This window comes from Pseudophryne corroboree, chromosome 2 (assembly GCF_028390025.1).
Source record: "Pseudophryne corroboree isolate aPseCor3 chromosome 2, aPseCor3.hap2, whole genome shotgun sequence".
NCBI classification, from domain to species: domain Eukaryota; kingdom Metazoa; phylum Chordata; class Amphibia; order Anura; family Myobatrachidae; genus Pseudophryne; species Pseudophryne corroboree.
The window spans coordinates 743,360,276-743,383,411 of record NC_086445.1 but is presented as its reverse complement, the minus strand read 5'-3'; the positions used below and the strand labels follow the sequence as shown (position 1 = coordinate 743,383,411).

Sequence of the window (23,136 nt, the reverse complement as noted above, 5' to 3'; positions counted from 1 at the left end):
GGTTCCGGTCTTCGGAGCAAGAACAAAGGGTCCTCAAGCAGCGTTCGTGGATGCACTGGCGGTTCCATGGAACGTTCGGCTGCCGTACGTGTTCCCTCCGGTGTCTCTCCTGCCCTGGGTAATTCTGAAGTTCAAGCAGGCATTGTCCAAGGAGAAGCTACTGCAAGCAGGTATTGTGCAAGGAGAAGCTACTGCAGTCCACAGTCACAACACGACTGCTCCAGAGTCTCTGGATTCTGAACCCTCGAAAGTCACATTTGGAACCAACCCAGAGGTTGTTATTTCTGGGAATGATCCTGGATACGGAAGTGCAGAGGGTGTTTCTTCCGCCGAAAAAGGCGTTGGTGATACAAGCTATGGATCGGGATGTCCCGAAGCCACCCTGGGTGTCTGTTCATCAATGCATTCGCCTATTGGGAAAGATGGTGGCCTCTTACGAGGCTCTCTATTACGGGAGGTTCCACGCTCAGACCTTCCAACTGGATCTCCCGGACAAGTGGTCGGCATCTCCCCTCCATATGCACCAGAGAATTCGTCTGTCGCCAAAGGCCAGGATTTCACTCCGGTGGCTCCAATATTGCCTCCCCTTCTGGAAGGACGCAGATTCGGGTTTCAGGACTGGGTCCTTCTAACCACGAATGCGAGCCTTTGGGGCTGGTGCGCAGTCGCTCAAGGAGTAACCTTCCAAGGATGTTGGTCAATCCTGGAGGCTGGCCTGCCCATCAACATCCTGGAACTAAGCGCCGTCTACAACAGTAGTCTTCGGGCGGCCCCTCTTCTGAGAAATCGGGCCATGCAAGTGCAGCCGGACAGCGGAACGGAGAGCAGAGCGGTAATGTCAGAGGTAACAAGAATACTTATCTGGACAGAAAAACGGGCGTTAGTGCTGTCAGCCATCTTCATTCCGGGAGTAGACCACTGGGAAGCAGACGTCCTCAGCAGACACTATCTCCATCCAGGAGAGTGACTCCATCCGGAGGTGTCCTTTGGAAATAATAGATCTTTGGGGCGTACCCCAAATAGACATGATGGCCTCTCATCTCGACAAGAAGCTTCTGCTTTATTGTTCCAGGTTGAGGGTCCCTGTGGCAGTGGACGCCCTGGTGTCTCTGTGGGTGTTCCAGTCGGTGTACATGTTTCCACCGCTCCCACTCTTACCAAGAATCCTAAAGTTCCAAGGGTCCAAGTGATCCTCATTGCCCCAGACTGGCCAAGAAGGGCTTGGTACGCGGACCTTCTGAATCTACTGCAAGAAGTACCAAGGCCTCTTCCTCTGCGGGAGGACCTGCTGCAGCAGGGGCTGTTCGCCTATCAAGACTTACCGCGGCTACGTTTGATGGCATGGAAGTTGAGCACCTGATTCTTGCTCGGAAGGGCATTCCGAAGAAGGTTATTCCTACCCTCATACAGGCTAGGAAAGGGGTAACGTCTAAACATTACTATCGTATTTGGAAGAAATATGTCTCTTGGTGTGAGTCCAAGAAGTTTCCTACGTTGAAGTTTCAACTGGGACGTTCCAGCCTCTTCCTGCAAGCAGGAGTGGATATGGGTCTGAGGTTGGGATCTGTGAAGGTCCAGATTTCAGCCCTAACCATTTTCTTTCAGCAACAATTGGCTGCCCTCCCTGAGGTTCAGATCTTTCTGAAGGGAGTTCTGCATATCCAACCTCCTTTTGTACCGCCTACAGCGCCTTGGGACCTTAACGTGGTGTTGCAGTTCCTCCAGTCGGATTGGTTTGAGCCTCTACAGGAGGTTGAGGTCAAATTTCTTACATGGAAGGTGGTCACTTTGTTGTCCTTGGCTTCTGCTAGACGTTTGTCCGAGCTGGGGGTTTTATCCTGTAAAAAAACCTTACTTGATCTTCCATGAAAATAGAGCTGTGCTCTGGACTCGTCAGCAGTTTCTTCCGAAGGTTGTGTCGGCATTTCATATCAACCAACCTATTGTGGTGCCAGTGGCTACTGACTCCTCATTTACATCAAAGTCCTTGGATGTCGTAAGGGCTCTGAGGATATGTGAAGAGAACTTCTTTTCCCAGATAGTCTGATGGTTTGTCCTATATGATCCCAAGAAAATTGGGTGTCCTGCTTCTAAGCAGACTGTCTTCTCGCTGGATCAGGTTCACTATCCAGCACACTACTCTACGGCAGGACTGCAGTGTCCAAAATAAGCCCACTCTACTCCTAAGGTGGGGTCTTCCTGGGTGGCTGCCCGGGGTGTCTCGACAGTGCAACTTTGCCGAGCTGCAACTTGGTCTGGGTTGAACACGTTTGCAAAGTTTTACAAGTTCGATACTTTGGCCTCTGATCTGAAGTTCAGGAAATCACTTCTGCAGGAGCCTCAGCACTCCCCCTCCCGTTCTGGGAGCTTTGGTACATCCCCATGGTACTAATGTGGACCCCAGCATCCTCTAGGACTTAAAGATAAAATAGGATTTTGGTACCTACCGATAAATCTTTTTCTCGTAGTCCGTAGAGGATGCTGGGCGCCCGCCCAGCGCTTCGTTTTCCTGCAATTGTTATTTGGTTGAGTACTACATTGTTACTTGGTATGTAATGTTTCAGCTGTTGCTGAGTAGTTCAAGCTAGTTGGCTTGACGTGCCTTGTATGTGTGAGGTGGTATGAATCTCACCACTCTGTGTATAATCCTTCTCTCGAAGTATGTCGCCTCCTCGGGCACAGTTTCTAGACCGAGTCTGGTAGGAGGGGCTTAGAGGGAGGAGCCAGCCCACACTCTCAATCTTAAAGTGCTAATGGCTACTGGTGGACCCATCTATACCCCATGGTACTAATGTGGACCCCAGCATCCTCTAGGACTACGAGAAAAGGATTTACCGGTAGGTACCAAAATCCTATTTTTTTTCAAACACGTCACTGTTGGGAGCGGATTAGCTGGTGCACCACTTATCTGAGTGTTAAATTTTATCATATTGAACGAGTTTTATCATTCGGCAATAAATGAGCCCCGTACACTCTTAACAGGCTGCATGCGACGTGGACTCTGTAAGCTTCTGTCTAGGTCACCTCTCTGCCATTTTTAACCCTTTCACTGCCAGCTTCTTTCCCTATTACACTCTGTCTAACCAATTACCATGACAACTCTACTAACATGTATAGGTGGGATGTAGTTATGTGACTGGCGGTCAGGAGACCACCGGTCACAATACCGACCCCTGCATCCCGACAGTCAGCATGCTGCCTAGCACAGACTATTCCCACTCGTGTGTCCATGACACCCGTAGAGTGGGAATAGAACCTGTGCTCACCACAGAGCCCGTAGTGTGGTGAGCCCACAAGGGGCTTCACTGCGTGTGCCGCCATTTTGCTGTCAGGATCCCGTGGTCGGTATATGGCCGCTGGGATACCCGGCGCCGGTAACCCATACCCAGCGTGTATAGGTACACAAAATTAAACACAACCTAAAAATGGTAGTTATATTACCTCAATAAAATTACATATGCATTTATAACTTATGTACATATTTCCACATCATTTATTTACACACATTTCTTTTACCTAAAGCTATTTATTTGTTTGGAGCCCTATAGTCAGGTGATAAATAGGGTGCTACATTAGTGTTAAACACCAAAAATGCTTCCTGATTGAAGCTTACGTGCAGTGCCGGTGGAACCCACCCAGCAAACTGATGCAAAGCAGGGAGGCGCCAGGAATGAGAGGTGCTCTGCATCCCTGTGCTGTGCGCTGTTGCTGTCTGCTGCCACTGCGCTTGTCACTCTGTGGCAGATAGCGGAGCTGGCAGCATGAGACGCTGCTCTTCTAGTCCACCCATGCCTCCAGCGGTAGGAGAGGGGAAGTTGAAAGGGTCAGACGTAAAGAGCAAGTGATGGACTCGGGAGCAGAGAGCTTGTTACTACTGACTGCAGTACTGCGAGGAGCCACTAGATGCCCCCATCTCCATAGAGCCATCTCACCTGCCTTAAGGAACGATAGACAGACATCCCGGGACACTGTGCATGTGCAGAGGAACTTCAACTGAGTCAGTTTGTTTTTCTGTATGTTCTATCAGTCTCCTAGTGTTCACTCTAGGCGTGAAAAGGGGAAGGGCGCCGGACTCCGGGGGCACATGTGCGCGCGCGCGGCTTCGCCGCACGCGCCCGAAACGGGGGCGCAGCCACGCAAATTAGGGGGTGTGGCCATGCCCACATCATTTTAGGGGGCGGTGCGGCCCACAGACGCTACTATAGAGAGCGTCTGTGGCCGGCGACGTCACTGTTGGGGGCGTGCCCAGCACCTCCGACGGTGCTGGGCTTCCCCCAGCCCTCTCCCAATGCGTGAATGGATGCCGCGTGCATGCGCACGGCATCTATACACGCCAAGAGGGCAGGAAGCGGGCGGCTGTTCTAGCAGGGCGCCGCAAAAGGTGCTAGGTGGATTTTGCCTGCTAAAAAACGGGCAGGGCGCGGCGCCCTGCTAAAACAGCCTAGAGTGAACACTAGTCTCTCCATATCAAGCAATCTCTATATATTTTGTTTGTGTATGTATGTATATGTATTAGGCACTGCAAGGTGTTTAAGCAAATGGTGAACATTTCGGGGACTTGTCCCCTTTTTCAGACAAAAATACAGTGCAAAGTGTGACTATAAATACAAAAGATAATGAGTAATAACTTGCCCCCCCCCCTCCTGTTCCTCTCAGTGTGGTCTGTGATCCCGCCGGCTTGTATTTATTGTTACACTTTGAACTGTATTTTTGTCTGAAGAAGGGAACAAGTCTCCTAAACGTCACCATTTGATTAAACACACCCTACTGGGTTTTTTTGCGTTCACCAATCTATGGACTGCATGTGTGTGGAAGCCATCACCCACTAGGAGGGCACCAGAGCAAGTAATTTACGGACCAGAGTGCCGGGGCTTATTGCACATATATAGATATGTATGTATATGTCTTCTATTTGTATGTCCGGTACTCCAAACAGTGTATAAAGTAGTTGCCCAGTGCTCTCCGATGTAAATATCGAGTAGGTTGCAATGGCGACGCAACTCTTTCATACAAGAAACTTGCTAGAAATTACTTTTACGTTTCAGCTTTATTAAAAAATCATTTGTCAGTAATTGTGACTGTTTTTTAATAAAACGTAGAAGCATTTTATAGCACGTTTCTTGTATGACTTTGAGTGCTGCCGCCATTGCAACCTACTATATTGGTACTATTGTGTTGCTACGCTCCACTTGTCTTTTGTGCCTTCGGCGCGCACTGTCCCTTTGTTATGTATGGCAGGGAGGGCGCGAATTTATGGTTTGTAGGGGGGTGCCAAACACCCTTGCACCGGCCCTGCTCACGTGCATACTGGCTCTTAAAAGGTAAAACTTCCGTCAAGCGCATCTGCTATAAAACACCTGACACAAGTTGGATTAAATGAGCTAGCACTGGTGTGCATAAGAAGGCTCCAGTTCTAAGCTTGCATAGTTTGTGCTCCTCAGCAGTCTATTTGTCATGAAATGTTGTGACTGTGCCCTTTTGATATTGGCATCTTTAAAAAGTTGAATAATCTTATTGCGTGGTTCTTTGTTTTTTGTTTCCCTTCTCCTCTCCCCCTCCCCCACAGAAATTCCAGATGAAAATGGTAAATCAAAGAGACTGATAAAGGATGATGATAATGCGTTACTCATTAAGAAAATGAAGAAAAAGAAGAAGAAGAAACACCGGGATAACTTGAGGGGCCAGCGGTTGAAAATGTACAACAAAGAGGTGCAGACTCTGTGTGCTGGTCTGACTCGCATCAACCAAGAAGTCCTAAACCAAGCAGAGGTAGAAATAAACAAGGAGTCATGCAGATATTTGAAGGATGAACAACTATGTCGGTCTGACTTGGGTACTGAAGAATACAGAGTACCCCAGGAGGTCCAGATGCCTTTTACTTCTCATCGGGAGCGCTGCATCCGTACTAGTACTTTAAATACAGGATCTAGATTTAGCCGGTTAATGCATGAAGAGATTCAGTCAAATGGTGGTGCCCCAGTTTTACATGCATACATGGACGAACTCTCCTTTTTGTCTCCTATGGAGATGGAGAGATTTGCTGAGGAGTTCCTTGAAAGAACTTTTAATGAAAATGACAAGAATGCTGCCTATTATGCCCTAGCCATAGTGCATGGCGCAGCGGCTTACTTGCCAGATTTTCTGGACTACTTTGCTTTCAATTTCCCAAACACCCCAGTGAAAATGGAAATCCTTGGCAAAAAAGATATAGAGACCACAACAATTGCAAACTTCCATACACAGGTAAATTGACAACTTATTTTATTGTATGTACAAAAACCATAGTGCCTTCCAAAAATCAAATAACCACTTTCATCACATTCGGCATAATGGCGTATCTATAGTTGTTGCAGGGTGTGCTGGGCATACACTGCAACCATATAATTATATCTACCACATAGGCAGCCTGGCACTGCAGAAATTGCTAGAAAAAATGCTGTGGCCATTTTCCCTGTGATTTTGCATGCTCAAAAGTGAAGTTCCTGTCAACAAGGCGTGGGTGCCATGTTCCCATAGACCTGTGCATGTGCAGTAGACTGTTACAAAGTCAGATTCTACTCTGCTGCCAGATAGGAGGGGGCTTGCACCGAACCTGCACATGGCCCCCTCTTATACTGCACCTGATTAGGCATTCCAAGCTTTGTAAAAACTGGGCATAGCAGAACGATGAATGAGAGGTGCAATGTGTTTTTTTTTTTACTGCTAACCGGAAAAGAGTGCTGCATGCAAGCCCAGGCTGGCCAGAGGCACAACATTATTTGTCGCCCCCTTCATGTCAATGTTGGTCCCCCATGCCTCCAGAATGCCAAAGTAGCCCCAGCCTCACCCCCCACCACCACCTCCTGCACCACATCTTTCTGCCATTTGTCCCCCTTCTGTCTTATGTAAAATAAAATAAGGAATAACCTGGCCAGCACATGAGCAGGCCGCTGGTGCAGGGGAGCCTGATGTGGCACCCCTAGGCACGTGACTAGTGGGGAAATCCATCCTTGTGTAACCCCTTGTCTGGAGAAAATCAAAGCCACAGACTGATGCATTTCATTACTCACCACTTTATAAATACAGTGTGGCTTAATGTAGGTTAAGCATTTCCTTTTACAATGCTAGCTGTTAATAGAATTGGAGGGAAACGTATCAAAACTTCTAATGAGCGGGGAAGATTCCCATATTAACCAATCTGCTTCTTGCTAGCATTGATCAACAACTACATTCTGTAAAATTGAATTTGGTTGCTATGGTCCTCTTTAGAATGTGTAGGTGTCCTTCTTAAAGGGGCATTCACAACTGTATGATTGCATTTTTCTACATGTATCAGGCTACACAATGCTTACCGTTTACTTGTATAGGTACTGTAGACAGGCATATAATAATTAAGACAATTATGTGTTATAAACCTTTTGGTTTCTGATGTGACCTTAATATGTTGCTTTACATAAGTAAGAGTTGTGTTTATTTCAAGTTCCAGCATAGTATTTAACATGGGTACCTAGGAATTAATTTTTGAATTCAAGAAGACGTACAGATATGTCTTCATAATGCTGCAGTCATGCCAAACAGCTCCTCTTGGCATGCGGTGAAGAGAGCGGGAAGTTGGGGTGCTTCATTGCAGAAAGTTGCTGCCCCTCACCGGATCTATCCCAAAGATCCACAATAGTGAATGTAAAAAGTTGTCATACAGTGCGGGAGATGACGCTTCCTACTTGCCAAAACTTGAAAGAGCTATGCAGATCTCTATAAAGCACACATTCTCAAACTCCGTTTTCAGGACCCCACACAGTGCGCGTTTTCTAGGTTTCCGCAGAATCACAAGTTAAATAAATTGCTCTAATTTGGATCTTTTAAAATGTACCTGCTAGTTGACCTGGAAAACGTGAACTGTTTGGGGTCCCAAGGACTGCGTTTGAGAACCACTGCTGTATTGAGATCTGCATATCGCTTTCAAGTTTAGGTAGCGCCATCTCCTGCACTGAGCTTAAACTCTTTATAGGGGTTGGGGCTGGGAAACCAGTGCTCGGGATCCCGGAGGTCAGTATACCGACCCCGCAGTAGAATGCCGGGGAAGGGGGGGGGGGGCCCTTGCCACCGGTTCTATTCCCACTCTATGGGTGTTGTGGACACTCACAAGTGGGAATAGTCCCCTGTGCGTTGGCATTCTGTCTAGTGGCATTTTGGTTGCTCTGGATCCCTGCGTTGGCATGGTGACTGCTGGGATCCCGAGTGGCGGTCACATGACAGCATCCCGTTTTATAGATACTTTTGGCATGCAAGGTCACGTGACCATTTTCTAGTATCGGGCTTTTTTTTTTTTTTGCTGAAAATGCGACTATTTCACAATGCAATTCAACTAGGGCGCACCAGGAGACTACTGATTAATTTAATATGACACTTGTATATCTGTGTTTGACTGAGTCTCTGACCCTTGTGCGTCCCAGCCTCATTGCATTGTGACAAAGACACCTGACGTTGGCAAAGTTTCACAGAACCTGGTGGCTCATGGACAATAGGCATCGTGCACTGCATGGCATATTGAGGCTACATGTATGAGAACACATCTATATATACGCAGCTTCTCACATTTCATCTTACTAATATTTAAATGGATTAAATCTAAAATGTCAAGAAATTTAAGTAAACATCGACAAATGTGTTCTGTGACTTTGCAGAGTCTAGTATCCCATTATCATGTTGCTATTTGTAATAAATGTAAACTTACATGTTGTTGCCATTCCTTTCCAAATCTGTTTGTGTAACTATGACGACTTTAAGCACTTGCCTGGCATGGTCTCATCAGATGCGACCATGCCTGCAAGTGCTCTATCTGACCTGGTCGCACAGGATGCGACCAGTCAGATTGTGTTAGCAGCGGCAGGGAAGAGAAACTTCCCTCCGCTGCTGCTGTCAGAGGGACCGGAAGGTCCCTCTGCCTCCCTGCACTCTCCCCGTGTCTGCCGTGCTGCCAATCGCTGCAGGTTTAGATGTAGGGCATCCGTTTTTCATGGCATAACCATAGATTATAAATAATAATAAACATTTTTCTCTGACGTCCTAGTGGATGCTGGGAACTCCGTAAGGACCATGGGGAATAGCGGGCTCCGAAGGAGACTGGGCACTCTAAGAAAGAATTAGGACTACCTGGTGTGCACTGGCTCCTCCCTCTATGCCCCTCCTCCAGACCTCGGTTAGAATCTGTGCCCGGCTCGAGCTGGATGCACACTAGGGGCTCTCCTGAGCTTCTAGAAAAGAAAGTATATTTAGGTTTTTTTATTTTCAGTGAGATCTGCTGGCAACAGACTCACTGCTTGCAGCTAGCTTGGGCTTCTAGGCTACTGGACACCATTAGCTCCAGAGGGATCGAACACAGGCCCAGCCTCGGTCGTCCGGTCCCGGAGCCGCGCCGCCGTCCCCCTTGCAGAGCCAGAAGCAAGAAGAACGTCCAGGAAATTGGCGGCTGAAGACTCCAGGCTTCATTAAGGTAGCGCACAGCACTGCAGCTGTGCGCCATTGCTCCCCATCCACACCTCACACTCCGGTCACTAATGGGTGCAGGGCGCTGGGGGGGGGGGGGGGGGGCGGGCGCCCTGGGCTGCAATAAGATTACCTTACATTGGCAAAAAATACACATAATATAAGTCATTAAGACTATATATGTGTAAAATCCCCTGCCAAATATCCATAAAAAAAAGCGGGAGAAGTCCGCCGTGAAGGGGGCGGGGCTATCTCCCTCAGCACACTGGCGCCATTTCCTCTCACAGCTCCGCTGGAAGGACGCTCCCCAGGCTCTCCCCTGCAGTTTCCAGGCTCAATAGCGTAAAAAAGAGAGGGGGGGCACTAAATTTAGGCGCAAATACACGCTCTGTCTCTCTCTCTCTCTCTCTCTCTCTCTCTCTCTCTCTCTCTCTCTCTCTCTCTCTCTCTCTCTCTCTCTCTCTGTGTGTGATTTATAGCGCTGTGGTGTGTGCTGGCATACTCTCTCTCTGTCTCCCCAAAGGACTTTGTGGGGTACTGTCCTCAGTCAGAGCATTTCCTGTGTGTGCGCGGAGTGTCGGTACGGCTGTGTCGACATGTTTGATGAGGAGGCTTATGTGGAGGCGGAGCAGGTGCCGATAAATGTGATGTCACCCCCTGCGGGGTCGACACCTGAGTGGATGGATATGTGGAAGGAATTACGTGACAGTGTCAACTCCTTACATAAGAGGTTTGATGACATAGCAGATGTGGGACAGCCGGCTTCTCAGTCCGTGCCTGCCCAGGCGTCTCAAAAGCCATCAGGGGCTCAAAAACGCCCGCTGCCTCAGATGGCGGACACAGATGTCGACACGGATACTGACTCCAGTGTCGACGACGATGAGACTAGTGTACATTCCAATAGGGCCATCCGTTACATGATTACGGCAATGAAAAATGTGTTGCACATTTCTGACATTAACCCTGGTACCACAAAAAAGGGTATTATGTTTGGGGAGAAAAAGCAACCTGTGGTTTTTCCCCCTTCTGAAGAGTTAAATGAAGTGTGTGATGAAGCGTGGGTTTCCCCCGATAAGAAACTGGTAATTTCCAAAAAGTTACTAAGGGCGTACCCTTTCCCGCCAGAGGATAGGATACGTTGGGAGACATCCCCTAGGGTGGATAAAGCGCTCACACGCTTGTCAAAGAAGGTGGCACTACCGTCTCCGGATACGGCCGCCCTAAAGGAGCCTGCGGATAGAAAGCAGGAGGCTATCCTGAAGTCTGTATATACACACTCGGGTATTATACTGAGACCGGCTATTGCTTCAGCATGGGTGTGCAGTGCTGCAGCTGCGTGGTCAGATTCCCTGTCTGATAACATTGATACCCTTGACAGGGACACTATATTGATGACTGTAGAGCATATTAAAGACGTAGTCTTATACATGAGGGATATTTGCCAACTGGCATCTAGAATAAATGCAATGTCCATTTTCAAAGGAAGCACCGTATTATCAGGTACAGTCCTTTCGGCCCCAGAAAGGCAAGCGGGTTAAAGGCGCGTCCTTTCTGCCCAGAGGCAGAGGTAGGGGGAAAAAGCTGCACCAAACAGCAAGTTCCCAGGAACAAAAGTCCTCTCCCGCTTCCTCTAAGTCCACCGCATGACGCTGGGGCTCCACAGGTGGAGCCAGGTGCGGTGGGGGCCCGTCTCCGGAACTTCAGCGACCAGTGGGTTCGCTCACGGGGGGATCCCTGGATTCTACAAGTGGTATCTCAGGGGTACAAGCTGGAATTCGAGACGTCTCCCCCTCGCCGTTTCCTCAAATCAGCCTTGCCAACTACTCCCCCAGACAGGGAGGCGGTGCTGGAGGCGATTCACAAGCTGTACTCCCAGCAGGTGATAACCAAAGTACCCCTCCTTCAACAGGGACGGGGTTACTATTCCACAATGTTTGTGGTACCGAAACCGGACGGTTCGGTGAGACCCATTTTAAATTTGAAATCCTTGAACACTTATATACGAAGGTTCAAGTTCAAAATGGAATCGCTCAGGGCGGTTATTGCAAGCCTGGACGAAGGGGATTACATGGTATCACTGGACATCAAGGATGCTTACCTGCATGTCCCCATTTACCCTCCTCACCAGGAGTACCTCAGATTTGTGGTACAGGACTGTCATTACCAATTCCAGACGTTGCCGTTTGGTCTGTCCACGGCACCGAGGGTATTTACCAAGGTAATGGCCGAAATGATGATACTCCTTCGAAATAAGGGAGTTATACTTATCCCGTACTTGGACGATCTCCTTATAAAGGCGAGGTCCAGGGAACAGTTGTTGATCGGAGTAGCACTAGCTCGGGAAGTGCTACAACAGCACGGCTGGATCCTGAATATTCCAAAGTCGCAGCTGGTTCCTACAACTCGTCTACTGTTCCTGGGGATGGTTCTGGACACAGAACAGGAAAAGGTGTTTCTCCCGGAGGAGAAGGCCAAGGAGTTGTCATCTCTAGTCAGAGACCTCCTAAAACCAAAACAGGTGTCGGTGCACCACTGCACGCGAGTCCTGGGAAAGATGGTAGCTTCTTACGAAGCAATTCCATTCGGAAGGTTCCATGCAAGGATCTTTCAGTGGGATCTGTTGGACAAGTGGTCCGGGTCGCATCTTCAGATGCATCGGCTGATAACCCTGTCTCCAAGGACCAGGATGTCGCTGTTGTGGTGGCTGCAGAGTGCTCATCTTCTAGAGGGCCGCAGATTCGGCATACAGGACTGGGTCCTGGTGACCACGGATGCCAGCCTTCGAGGTTGGGGGGCAGTCACACAGGGAAGAAACTTCCAAGGACTATGGACGAGTCAGGAGACTTCCCTACACATAAATATTCTGGAACTAAGGGCCATTTACAATGCTCTAAGTCTGGCAAGACCCCTGCTTCAACACCAGCCGGTGCTGATCCAGTCAGACAACATTACGGCGGTCGCCCATGTAAACCGTCAGGGCGGCACAAGAAGCAGGATGGCGATGGCAGAAGCCACAAGGATTCTCCGATGGGCGGAAAATCATGTGTTCGCACTGTCAGCAGTGTTCATTCCGGGAGTGGACAACTGGGAAGCAGACTTCCTCAGCAGGCACGACCTCCACCCGGGAGAGTGGGGACTTCATCCAGAAGTCTTCCAAATGATTGTACACCGTTGGGAAAGGCCACAGGTGGACATGATGGCGTCCCGCCTCAACAAAAAGCTAAAAAGATATTGCGCCAGGTCAAGGGACCCTCAGGCGATAGCTGTGGACGCTCTAGTGACACCGTGGGTGTACCAGTAGGTTTGTGTTCCCTCCTCTGCCTCTCATACCCAAGGTACTGAGAATAATAATGAGAGGAGTAAGAACTATACTTGTGGTTCCGGATTGGCCAAGAAGAGCTTGGTACCCAGAACTTCAAGAAATGATCTCAGAGGACCCATGGCCTCTGCCGCTCAGACAGGACCTGCTGCAGCAGGGGCCCTGTCTGTTCCAAGACTTACCGCGGCTGCGTTTGACGGCATGGCGGTTGAACACCGGATCCTAAAAGAAAAGGGCACTCCGGAGGAAGTCATTCCTACGCTGATAAAAGCTAGGAAAGATGTGACTGTAAGACATTATCACCGCATATGGCAAAAATATGTTGCTTGGTGTGAGGCCAGGAAGGCCCCAACGGAGGAATTTCAGCTCGGTCGATTTCTGCACTTCCTACAGTCAGGAGTGACTATGGGCCTAAAATTGGGTTCCATTAAGGTCCAGATCTCGGCTCTGTCGATTTTCTTCCAAAAAGAACTGGCTTCACTGCCTGAAGTTCAGACTTTTGTTAAAGGAGTGCTGCATATTCAGCCCCCTTTTGTGCCTCCAGTGGCACCGTGGGATCTCAACGTGGTGTTGGATTTCCTAAAGTCGCATTGGCTTGAGCCACTTAAAACCGTGGAGCTAAAATACCTCACGTGGAAAGTGGTCATGCTGTTGGCCTTGGTGTCGGCCAGGCGTGTATCAGAATTGGCGGCTTTGTCATGTAAAAGCCCTTATCTGATTTTTCATATGGATAGGGCGGAATTGAGGACTCGTTCCCAATTCCTTCCTAAGGTGGTTTCAGCTTTTCATGTGAACCAACCTATTGTGGTGCCTGCGGCTACTCGGGACTTGGAGGATTCCAAGTTACTGGATGTAGTCAGGGCCCTGAAAATATGTTTCCAGGACGGCTGGAGTCAGGAAAACGGACTCGCTATTTATCCTGTATGCACCCAATAAGCTGGGTGCTCCTGCTTCTAAGCAGACTATTGCTCGCTGGATCTGTAGCACGATTCAACTTGCACATTCTGCGGCTGGACTGCCGCATCCTAAATCTGTAAAAGCCCATTCCACGATGAAAGTGGGCTCTTCTTCTTGGGCGGCTGCCCGAGGGGTCTCGGCTTTACAACTTTGCCGAGCTGCTACTTGGTCGGGTTCAAACACATTTGCAAAATTCTACAAGTTTGATACCCTGGCTGAGGAGGACCTTGAGTTTGCTCATTCGGTGCTGCAGAGTCATCCGCACTCTCCCGCCCGTTTGGGAGCTTTGGTATATTCCCCATGGTCCTTACGGAGTTCCCAGCATCCACTAGGACGTCGGAGAAAATAATTTACTCACCGGTAATTCTATTTCTCGTAGTCCGTAGTTGATGCTGGGCGCCCATCCCAAGTGCGGATTATCTGCAATACTTGTATATAGTTATTGCCTAACTAAAGGGTTATTGTTCTGAGCCATCTGTTCGTGAGGCTCAGTTGTTGTTCATACTGTTAACTGGATATAGTATCACGAGTTGTACGGTGTGATTGGTGTGGCTGGTATGAGTCTTACCCGGGATTCCAAATCCCTTCCTTATTGTGTCAGCTCTTCCGGGCACAGTTTCCCTAACTGAGGTCTGGAGTAGGGGCATAGAGGGAGGAGCCAGTGCACACCAACTAGTCCTAATTCTTTCTTAGAGTGCCCAGTCTCCTTCGGAGCCCGCTATTCCCCATGGTCCTTACGGAGTTCCCAGCATCCACTACGGACTACGAGAAATAGCATTACCGGTGAGTAAATTCTTATTTTTTATTATTTTTTTCCTGCAACCAAGTAATCTCCAGTATGTTTGTACACATGGGTAGAAATTCTAGATACGCTGTGGGCCTTGTTGTGTGTTTTTTTTTTTTTTTTTTTTTAGCATATTAACACTTCCTAGCTGAAGGGAGAAAAACATGTATCTTGCTCTTGTCTTCCCTTGTGATGTGGTTACCTGTGTTTGTGTTTTAGGTCAGCAGGACGTATTGCTGTGGGACATATAGAGCTGGCCCAATGAGGCAAATTAGCTTGGTGGGAGCAGTTGATGAAGAGGTTGGAGACTTTTTTCCAGAGTTCCTAGACATGTTGGAAGAATCTCCATTTTTAAAGGTACGTATTTCAGAAATATAATAAACATAGGAGACCTATAAAATCATAACCAACCTGATGACACATTTATCTGGATGTTTAAAGCAGTCTGAAACTCTGCCATTACAGTCCAGGGTTTAAGGTACCCAACTGCAGTACTGATTAAGGGGGTGATTCCAACTTGATTGTAGCTGTGCTAAATTTAGCACAGCTGCAATTAGGAACGCAGACATGTGGGGGGACGCCCAGCACAGGGCTATCCCGCCCCGCATGTCGGTCCCTACCCCGTCGCAGAAGTGCAAAAGCATCGCACAGCGGCGATGCTTTTGCACTTCAGGAGTAGCTCCCGGCCAGCGCAGCTTTTGCGTGCTGGCCGGGAGCTACTCGTACACCCCAGCACGGTCCGTCCATGCCTGCGTTGGCCGGACCGTGCCCAAAAAACCGGCGGCCCCCTCCTACCCAGCGACCGCCTCTGCCTGTCAATCAGGCCAAAGCGATCGTCGCGCAACAACAGTTGTCGGCTGTCAGTCATGCGCCAGCGCAATGCAGCACCAGCGCATGTGCAGTTCTGAACTGATCGCTGCACTGCAAAGAACCTCCGTGAGCAATCGGGTCAGAAGGACCCCCTAAGTCACCTGTGCTTAAACATGGATCTCCTCAGTTACACAAACTGTAATGGTGGAGTTTGGTAAACTGTTAAATTAAATATATCTAACATTATGTAGGTTCTAGATACTTGGACTTATCTGACCTATAGTCTGGCATAAAATACAGTGCATGGCAAAGTCCATGTTTGCCAGGTTACCTGGTCTGGCTTCCATGTTAAGCTGGTAGAAATATCCCTTGAGTCGTTTGGCTAATCAGCCTGCTACTCCAGTGCCTCTACATTGCTGTGCGCACCACACAGCACTCATGGGCTACAATACTGCAACATAAATAATAGTGACCAAATGACGTTTCATTTCATCAAATGGAAGCCTGACGCCAAAATTCGTTTTCCAAAAATGCTTTCATTATTTGCCCCCACCCCTTTTTTTTTTTTTTTGTGTGGATAAAAAAAGAAAGAATGATAATAAAGAAAAATTATACAATATTATATTATATACACTGCTCAAAAAAATAAAGGGAACACTTAAACAACACAATGCAACTCCAAGTCAATCGCACTTCTGTGAAATCAAACTGTCCACTTAGGAAGCAACACTGATTGACAATCAATTTCACATGCTGTGGCATTTCTTTGGGGGGCCGCACAGCCCTCCATGTGCTCGCCAGAGGTAGCTTGACTGCCATTAGGTACCGAGATGAGATCCTCAGACCACTTGTGAGACCATATGGTGTTGCGGTTGGCCCTGGGTTCCTCCTAATGCAAGACAATGCTAGATCTCATGTGGCTGGAGTGTGTCGGCAGCTCCTGCAAGACGAAGGCATTCATGCTATGGGCTGGCCTGCCTGTTCCCCAGACCTGAATCCAATTGAGCACATCTGGGACATCCTGTCTCGCTCCATCCACGTTGCACCACAGACTGTCCAGGAGTTGGTGGATGCTTTTAGTCCAGGTCTGGGAGGAGATCCCTCAGGAGACCATCCGCCACCTCATCAGGAGCATGCCCAGGCATTGTAGGGAGGTCATACAGGCGGGGGGGGGGGGGGGGGGGCGCCGCGCCGCGCCCTGAGCAGCAATAAAAACACCTTGGCTGGCAAAATAATCACAATATATAGCCCCAGAGGCTATATGTGTGGTAATTACCCCTGCCAGAATCCATAAAAAAGCAAGAGAAAAGTCAGCCGAAAAAGGGGCGGAGCCATCTCCCTCAGCACACTGGCGCCATTTTCTCTTCACAGTGTAGCTGGAAGACAGCTCCCCAGGCTCTCCCCTGTAGTTTTCAGGCTCAAAGGGTTAAAAAGAGAGGGGGGGGCACTAAATTTAGGCGCAATATTGTTTATACAAGCAGCTATTGGGAAAAATTCACTCAGTGTTTATCCCTACATTATATAGCGCTCTGGTGTGTGCTGGTATACTCTCTCTCTGTCTCCCCAAAGGGCTGTGTGGGGTCCTGTCCTCAGTCAGAGCATTCCCTGTGTGTGTGCGGTGTGTCGGTACGGCTGTGTCGACATGTTTGATGAGGAGGCTTATGTGGAGGCGGAGCAGATGCCGATAAATGGGATGTCGCACCCTGTGGGGCCGACACCAGAGTGGATGGATAGGTGGAAGGTATTAACCGACAGTGTCAACTCCTTACATAAAAGGCTGGATGACGTAACAGCTGTGGGACAGCCGGCTTCTCAGCCCGCGCCTGCCCAGGCGTCTCAAAGGCCATCAGGGGCTCAAAAAACGCCCGTTACCTCAGATGGCAGACACAGATGTCGACACGGAGTCTGACTCCAGTGTCGACGAGGTTGAGACATATACACAATCCACTAGGAACATCCGTTGCATGATTTCGGCAATAAAAATTGTTACACATTTCTGACCTTAACCCAAGTACCACATAAAAGGGGGTTTATGTTTGGGGAGAAAAAGCAGCCGGTGTTTTGTTCCCCCATCAGATGAGTGAATGAAGCGTGGGTTCCCCCGATAAGAAACTGGTAATTTCAAAAAAATTACTGCTGGCGTACCCTTTCCCGCCAGAGGATAGGTCACGTTGGGAGATATCCCCTAGGGTGGATAAGGCGCTCACACGTTTGTCATAAAAGGTGGCACTGCCGTCTTAGGATACGGCCACTTTGAAGGAGCCTGCTGATAAAAAGCAGGAGGCTATCCTGAAGTCTGTATATACACACTCAGGTATTATACTGAGACCTGCAATTGCCTCAGCATGCATAGTGCTGCTGCAGCAGGGTCTGATACCCTGTCAGATAATATTAATACCCTAGACAGGGAGAATATGGTGCTAACATAGAGCATATTAAAGACGTAGTCTTATATATGAGGGATGCACAGAGGGATATTTGCCGGCTGGCGTCCAGAATTAATGCAAGGTCCATTCTGCCAGGAGGGTATAAGACCCGGCAGTGGACAGGTGATGTTGACTTAGAGCCTTATAAGGGTGAGGAATTGTTTGGGGATGGTCTCAGGGACCTCGTATCCACAGCAACAGCTGGGAAGAAATTTTTTTACCTCGGGTTTCCTCACAGCCTAAGAAAGCACTGTATTATCAGGTACAGTCCTTTCGGCTTCAGAAAAGCAAGCGGGTCAAAGGCGCTTCCTTTCTGCACAGAGACGAGGGAAGAGGGAAAAAGCTGCACCAGTCAGCCAGTTCCCAGAATCAAAATTCTTCCCCCGCTTCCTCTGAGTCCACCGCATGACGCGGGGGCTCCACAGGCGTAGCCAGGTACGGTGGGGGGCCGCCTCAAAAATTTCAGCGATCAGTAGGCTCGCTCACAGGTGGTTCTCTGGATCCTTCAAGTAGTATCTCAGGGGTACAGGCTGGAATTCGAGGCGCCCCCCCCCCCGCCGTTTCCTCAAATCTGCCTTGCCGACAACTACCTCAGGCAGGAAGGCTGTGCTAGAGGCAATTCACAAGCTGTATTCCCAGCAGGTGATAGTCAAGGTGCCCCTACTTCAACAAGGACGGGGTTACTATTCCACACTGTTTGTGGTACCGAAACCGGACAGTTCGGTGAGACCCATTTTAAATTTGAAAGCCTTGAACACATACATAAAAAGATTCAAGTTCAAGATGGAATCGCTCAGGGCGGTTATTGCAAGCCTGGAGGAGGGGGATTACATGGTATCCCTGGACATCAAGGATGCTTACCTACATGTCCCCATTTACCATCCTCACCAGGAGTACCTCAGATTTGTGGTACAGGATTGCCATTACCAATTCCAAACACTGCCGTTTGGACTGTCCACGGCACCGAGGGTCTTTACCAAGGTAATGGCAGAAATGATGATACTCCTTTGAAAAAAGGGAGTTTTAATTATCCCGTACTTGGACGATCTCCTTATAAAGGCGAGGTCCAAGGAGCAGTTGTTGGTCGGAGTAGCACTATCTCGGGAAGTGCTACAACAGCACGGATGGATTCTATACATTCCAAAGTCACAGCTGGTTCCTACCACACGCCTACTGTTCCTGGGGATGGTTCTGGACACAGAACAGAAAAAAGTGTTTCTCCCGCAGGAGAAAGCCAAGGAGCTGTCATCTCTAGTCAGAGACCTCCTGAAACCAAAACAGGTATCGGTGCATCACTGCACACGAGTCCTGGGAAAAATGGTAGCTTCTTACGAAGCAAAATTCCATTCGGCAGGTTCCATGCAAGAACCTTTCAGTGGGACCTCTTGGACAAGTGGTCGGGATCGCATCTTCAGATGCATCGGCTGATAACCCTGTCTCCAAGGACCAGGGTATCTCTTCTGTGGTGGCTGCAGAGTGCTCATCTTCAAGAGGGCCGCAGATTCGGCATACAGGACTGGGTCCTGGTAACCACGGATGCCAGCCTTCGAGGCTGGGGGGCAGTCACACAGGGAAGAAATTTCCAAGGACTTTGGTCATGTCAGGAGTCGTCCCTACACATAAGTATTCTGGAACTGAGGGCCATTTACAATGCCCTAAGTCTGGCAAGGCCTCTGCTTCAAAACCAGCCGGTACTGATCCAATCAGACAACATCACGGCAGTCGCCCATGTAAACCGACAGGGCGGCACAAGAAGCAGGATGGCGATGGCAGAAGCCACAAGGATTCTCCGATGGGCGGAAAATCACGTCTTAGCAGTGTTCATTCCGGGAGTGGACAACTGGGAAGCAGACTTCCTCAGCAGACACGACCTACACCCGGGAGAGTGGGGACTTCATCCAGAAGTCTTCCAACTGTTGGTAAACCGTTGGGAAAGGCCACAGGTGGACATGATGGCGTCCCGCCTAAACAAAAAACTAGATATTGCGCCAGGTCAAGGGACCCTCAGGCGATAGCTGTGGACGCTCTAGTGACACCGTGGGTGTACCAGTCGTTTTATATGTTCCCTCCTCTGCCTCTCATACCAAAGGTACTGAGAATAATAAGAAGGCGAGGAGTAAGAACGATACTCGTGGTTCCATATTGGCCAAGAAGAGCTTGGTACCCAGAACTTCAAGAAATGATCTCAGAGGACCCATGGCCTCTACCGCTCAGACAGGATCTGCTACAGCAGGGACCCTGTCTGTTCCAAGACTTACCGCAGCTGCGTTTGCCGGCATGGCGATTGAATTCCGGATCCTAAAGGAAAAGGGCATTCCGGAGGAAGTCATTCCTACGCTGATAAAAGCCAGGAAAGAAGTAACCGCAAACCATTATCACCGTATTTGGCGAAAATATGTTGCGTGGTGTGAGGCCAGGAAGGCCCCTACAGAGGAATTTCAGCTGGGTCGTTTTCTGCACTTCCTACAGTCGGGAGTGACTATGGGCCTAAAATTGGGTTCCATTAAGGTCCAGATTTCGGCTCTGTCGATTTTCTTCCAGAAAGAACTGGCTTCACTGCCTGAAGTTCAGACTTTTGTAAAGGGAGTGCTTCATATTCAGCCCCTTTTGTGCCTCCTGTGGCACCTTGGGATCTCAATGTGGTGTTGAGTTTCCTGAAATCACATTGGTTTGAGCCACTTAAAACTGTGGATCTGAAATATCTCACGTGGAAAGTGGTCATGTTATTGGCCTTGGCTTCGGCCAGGCGGGTGTCAGAATTGGCGGCTTTGTCATGTAAAAGCCCTTATCTGATTTTCCATATGGATAGGGCAGAATTGAGGACTCGTCCCCAGTTTCTCCCTAAGGTGGTATCAGCTTTTCACTTGAACCAACCTATTGTAGTGCCTGCGGCTACTAGGGACTTGGAAGATTCCAAGTTACTGGACGTAGTCAGGGCCTTGAAAATTTATGTTTCCAGGACGGCTGGAGTCAGGAAAACTGACTCTTTTTTTTTATCCTGTATGCACCCAACAAAATAGGTGCTCCTGTTTCTAAGCAGACTATTGCTCGCTGGATTTGTAGCACAATTCATCTGGCGCATTCTGCGGCTGGATTGCCGCATCCTAAATCAGTAAAAGCCCATTCCACAAGGAAGGTGGGCTCATCTTGGGCGGCTGCTTTACAACTTTGCCGAGCTGCAACTTGGTCAGGGGCAAACACGTTTGCTAAATTATACAAATTTGATACCCTGGCTGAGGAGGACCTTGAGTTCTCTCATTCGGTGCTGCAGAGTCATCCGCACTCTCCCGCCCGTTTGGGAGCTTTGGTATAATCCCCATGGTCCTTACGGAGTTCCCAGCATCCACTAGGACGTCGGAGAAAATAAGATTTTACTCACCGGTAAATCTATTTCTCGTAGTCCGTAGTGGATGCTGGGAACTCCGTAAGGACCATGGGGAATAGACGGGCTCCGCAGGAGACTGGGCACTCTAAATGAAAGATTAGGTACTATCTGGTGTGCACTGGCTCCTCCCTCTATGCCCCTCCTCCAGACCTCAGTTAGCTCTTCCGGGCACAGTATCCTAACTGAGGTCTGGAGGAGGGGCATAGAGGGAGGAGCCAGTGCACACCAGATAGTACCTAATCTTTCATTTAGAGTGCCCAGTCTCCTGCGGAGCCCGTCTATTCCCCATGGTCCTTACGGAGTTCCCAGCATCCACTACGGACTACGAGAAATAGATTTACCGGTGAGTAAAATCTTATTTTCTCTAACGTTCTCGAGGATGCTGGGACTCTGTAAGGACCATGGGGAATAGACGGGCTCCGCAGGAGATAGGGCACTTTAAGAAAGCTTTGGATTCTAAGTGTGCACTGGCTCCTACCTCTATGCCCCTCCTCCAGACCTCAGTTTTTCACTGTGCCCAGAGCAAGATGGGTGCACTGTAGAGAGCTCTCCAGAGTTTTCTGCCTGAAAGCATTTTTGTTTGGATTTTTCTTTCTACTTTTTACTACTTTTTCACAGGGAGCACTGCTGGCAACAGGCTCCCTGCATCGAGGGACTGAGGAGAGAGGAGCAGACCTTCTTGGTAAAGATAGGCTCTGCTTCCTCGGCTACTGGACACCATTAGCTCCAGAGGGGGTGAACGCAGGTTCTTACTGGGCATCCACCCCCGGAGCCGCGCTGCCGTTCTTCTCACAGAGCCAGTACAGAAGTCAGACGTCTCAGGCGGCAGAAGCCTTCAGCTTCACGGAGGTAATGCACAGCACTGCAGCTGTGCGTCATTGCTCCCTTACACCTCGCACACTCCGGTCACTGTAAGGGTGCGGGGGGGTGGGGGGGTGGGTGGGGTGTTTGCGCCCTGGGCAGCAATATAAACCTCGGCATGGCAAAAAGACTATATACAGCGCCATTGTCTCTCCACAGCACTGCTGAGAGGAAGCTCCCCGGACTCTCCCCTGCTTACACACGGTGAAAGGGTGCTTAAAACAGAGGGGGGGGGCACATAATTGGAGGTTTACATATTACACAGCGCTGCGGGGGGGAAAAACATTTTGTGTTGGTCTCCAGGGTTATTGCGCTGGGGTGTGTGCTGGCATACTCTCTCTCTCGGTCTCTCCAAAGGGCCTTGACAGGGATACTGTCTTCAGAAAAGGGGTTCCCTGTGTGTGAAGTGTCAGTACGCGTGTGTCGACATGTTTGACGAGGAAGGCTCGCTTACTGTGGAGGAGTGTTTGAATGTCAGGTCGGCAACGCCGACACCGGAATGGGTGGATATGCTGAATGTCTTGAATGCAAATGTCAATCTTTTGCATAAAAGGTTAGACAAGGCAGAAGATGGGGATCAGTCAGGTACCCAGTCCATGCCTGTCCCTGTGGCGCCAGGCCCGTCGGGGTCTCAGAAGCGCACCATATCCCAGATCGATGACACAGATACCGACATAGATTCTGACTCTAGTGTCGACTATGAAGATGCAAAATTACAGCCGAAGGTGGCAAAAGGTATTTGGTACATGATTATGGCCATTAAAGAGGTTTTGCATATTACTGAGGAACCCCCTGTCCCTGACACGAGGGTACACATGTATAAAGAGAAAAAGCCTGAGGTCACTTTTCCATCATCATTTGAATTAAGTGAATTGTGCGAAAAGGCTTGGGACTCTCCAGATAGGAGACCACAAGTTCCCAAAAGGATTCTTATGGCGTATCCTTTTCCACAAACTGATAGGATACGCTGGGAATCTTCACCAAAAGTAGACAAGGCGCTGACACGCTTGTCCAAAAAGGTGGCACTGCCTTCTCAGGATACAGCTTCCCTCAAGGAACCGGCTGATCGCAGGCAGGAAATTACCTTGAAGCACATTTACACTCACTCCGGTACTATTGCTAGACCGGC

General features: G+C 49.1%; 1 protein-coding gene across 1 annotated transcript in view; it reads left to right on the top strand.

The window, feature by feature from the left end:
- The window catches only part of RSBN1 (round spermatid basic protein 1), a 101,056-nt gene that overhangs the window by 17,320 nt on the left and 60,600 nt on the right, over positions 1-23,136 (top strand). Inside the window, exons 2-3 of the mRNA XM_063955408.1 lie at positions 5,567-6,243; positions 14,745-14,882. Coding sequence (XP_063811478.1) covers positions 5,567-6,243; positions 14,745-14,882 — 815 coding nt within the window. The remainder of the gene's footprint in view (positions 1-5,566; positions 6,244-14,744; positions 14,883-23,136) is intronic.